Consider the following 3,026-nt stretch of genomic DNA (forward strand, 5'->3'; position numbering starts at 1 on the left):
CGACTACGTCAACCTGGCGCTGAAGAACGGCGCCGTGTCTCTGGTCATTAATCTGGGCTCGGGGGCCTTCGAGGCCCTGGTGGAGCCGGTCAATGGGAAATTTAATGACAATGATTGGCATGATGTGAAAGTGACCAGGAACCTCCGTCAGGTAACACTACACAGGGTGGCACTAAGACTCAAGTCAATTGCAAGCGACTACCAGCTTTGATCAATTAGTCAAATTATAAGCTTTCTTTTTTACCTGATAAATCATTGGATTGATGATGGGGTCGATTGGGTGTGGGTGGAGAGAGAGCAGAGCAGCCGTGAGCAGGGGTATCGCTAGACCTGGGTTAGGGTATAGACCAGCTGACCTGGGTTAGGGTATAGACCAGCTGACCTGGGTTAGGGTATAGACCAGCTGACCTGGGTTAGGGTATAGACCAGCTGACCTGGTTTAGGGTATAGACCAGCTGACCTGGGTTAGGGTATAGACCAGCTGACATGGGTTAGGGTATAGACCAGCTGACCTGGGTTAGGGTATAGACCAGCTGACCTGGGTTGGGGTATAGACCAGCTGACCTGGGTTAGGGTGTAGACCAGCTGACCTGGGTTAGGGTATAGACCAGCTGACCTGGGCTAGGGTATAGACCAGCTGACCTGGGTTAGGGTACAGACCAGCTGACCTGGGTTAGGGTATAGACCAGCTGACCTGGGTTAGGGTATAGACCAGCTGACCTGGGTTAGGGTGTAGACCAGCTGACCTGGGTTAGGGTGTAGACCAGCTGACCTGGGTTAGGGTATAGACCAGCTGACCTGGGTTAGGGTATAGACCAGCTGACCTGGGTTAGGGTATAGACCAGCTGACCTGGGTTAGGGTATATGCCAGCTGACCTGGGTTAGGGTATAGACCAGCTGACCTGGGTTATGACCTTTTTTCAAGACAGGATCCTCATCAATAGAGGAGAATTAATGATGTCTAGATGTCTACCAGGCAAGATAAGACCAGCTGCTGTAACAGCATTAGTATATTTCATTATACAGTAGCTAGTTAGCTAGCTTGCTTACTTCCACCATTTTTAGTTTTAATGGCAGCAACAGCATCATAGAGAGAGACCGACTTTCCTTCATAACATTATTCTGCATGGCTACCTGATCAGAAACCCCAACTTCCTACTGGAATAGCTTGTGTGGTGATTGCTTTAGCGTCTACTTGTAGCTGAAAATCAAAGTGGGTATTACGCTGGTACTGATTGGATGAGGTGCATTTCTTCCCTTCCAGCCCCTCCCTTCCCCTAGGCTGCAGCTGACCCCTCCCTTCCCTCCCCTAGGCTGCAGCCAGCCTCTGACCCCACGGCCTCTGACCTCTTCGAAAACAGCTCGGGAATATTACATCAGGATCGGAAAGCACCAGATGTAGGGGAAAGTAAATTAATCATCCGACAAGTGGGGATCTAAATAATTAAACAGAAATATAAACATGTTTGGTTTCCTGCTGGGTCTGGATGTGTCCTCGCTCCAGGGTTGGAGGCTGTCTCTCTGTCCATACCAAAGCACTGTAAATCAACCAATTAGACATGATGATAAAGACAATACAATCTGAATTTGAAATGTAGTTGAATTGGCAAGCTAAGAATCTGAAGAGTGTGTAATGAGGGTGCATGCTGAGTGGGGAAGCAGGTGTCCATATACTCCTCATCCTGTATCAGGGTCTTTGCTTTGTCTCATTGCAGTAAAGTGATCGTAAAGTCCATCAGTAAGACCGCTGGAGGAACAGTGCAGACCAGCAGACCCTGGGGTCGCCGCCCTGGGGGTCGTTACCAACAATAACACAATCTAACTGTCCTGTCCGACAACACACATTCCCAACACGTGAAAACACCCAGGAAAACCATGAGCAGCAAACTGAGTAGAGGCTTTCGTTAAAGAGGGTCGAACGATGTGCTTTAGCCATCTGATGTCTGTCAATCATTCTGTTCTTGTCAGGGGAAGGGGTGGTGGAGGGGGGTTTGGAGGCTGGTAGAGGGGAGGTGTGTTAGGTGATGGAGGAGAGGACGGGGGGCGGTGTTTTGAGGGGGTGGGAGGTTAGCTACTGTCCGGCCATGTGCGGGACCAGGTGCAGATGTACAGCTGACTGTAGGCAGCAGGGAGCCGACCAGAACAACAGCCTCGCGGAACGTTCTTGTTAGTTCCTTAGTCTGCTTTTTTTCTTGTACAACTTATTTTGCCCTTTTTTCTCGATGTTACTAACCTGCTTCGGAACAAACTAACTAACACGTCATCCATGGAATGAGTCATTCTACTAACCTTTCTCTTTTTTGGACGTTTATTAACAATGTACTAACGCCAGTGGCCATCATATCTTTTTGAGTAACGGTCGTTATTCTGTTCACAGTTTTTAATTTCCTTTCTCCCCCCTTTTCCACAAAGCACTCAGGCATTGGACACGCTATGGTAAACAAACTACATTGTTCGGTAGTTATCACTCTAATTGTTTCTTAGTTTGGGTCTGCCGTGTGTTTCCTTTCTTTTCACTGTAGACATCATTAACTAGAAAAGGGGAACTGCGGTTGGTATTCTTCTGCTTACTTTTCCACTCCTTTTTGATTTGGACTCTTCATCCGTCGGTTGGTTCCTCCCTCCTTATTTGTACCTGTTTCCTGTCCCAATTCTGTTCCACCTGCCCTTTTTTTAGGAGCATCGTTTCGAGCGTTTTGCATCAAGCAGTGGCTCGCCGGGAGGGCGCTCTCCTGTCGGCTTTGGCCTGGTCTGAGTCCCAGCCAGGCCTTCCCCATTCACTCTGCATGGCACGCTGACCGTCTGCCCGCGCCATGTCACCGCGCTGCCATGTCTGTTATTATTTGGTGCTTTGGTCACTTCCTCGTCCCCATTTGGCTCGACCCCACATGCTTTTGCATGCGTACCCCTGGGTGCCGGCCCACAGTGTCTTAGCTCCGCCTCTCCAACACCATGGAGCATTTTCTTTTTGCGTGCACACATGTAAAAAGAAAATAACTAACAGAGGCATGTTTATTTTCTCCGTC

At 48.9% G+C, this 3,026-nt stretch overlaps 1 protein-coding gene across 1 annotated transcript in view; it reads left to right on the forward strand.

Annotated features, from left to right (window-relative positions):
* LOC311326054 (neurexin-1a-like) overlaps window positions 1–3,026 on the forward strand; it is a gene marked incomplete at both ends in the record, with an annotated part of 227,473 nt that overhangs the window by 89,856 nt on the left and 134,591 nt on the right. The window contains 2 exons of the mRNA XM_084458892.1: window positions 1–151; window positions 2,413–2,436. The exon at window positions 1–151 is cut by the window's left edge and continues 151 nt beyond it. Of these exons, the coding sequence (XP_084315018.1) occupies window positions 1–151; window positions 2,413–2,436 (175 nt within the window). The remainder of the gene's footprint in view (window positions 152–2,412; window positions 2,437–3,026) is intronic.

The sequence above is a fragment of the Borostomias antarcticus genome, assembly GCF_949987555.1.
Source record: "Borostomias antarcticus genome assembly, chromosome: 25".
In the NCBI taxonomy this organism is placed as follows: Eukaryota; Metazoa; Chordata; class Actinopteri; order Stomiiformes; family Stomiidae; genus Borostomias; species Borostomias antarcticus.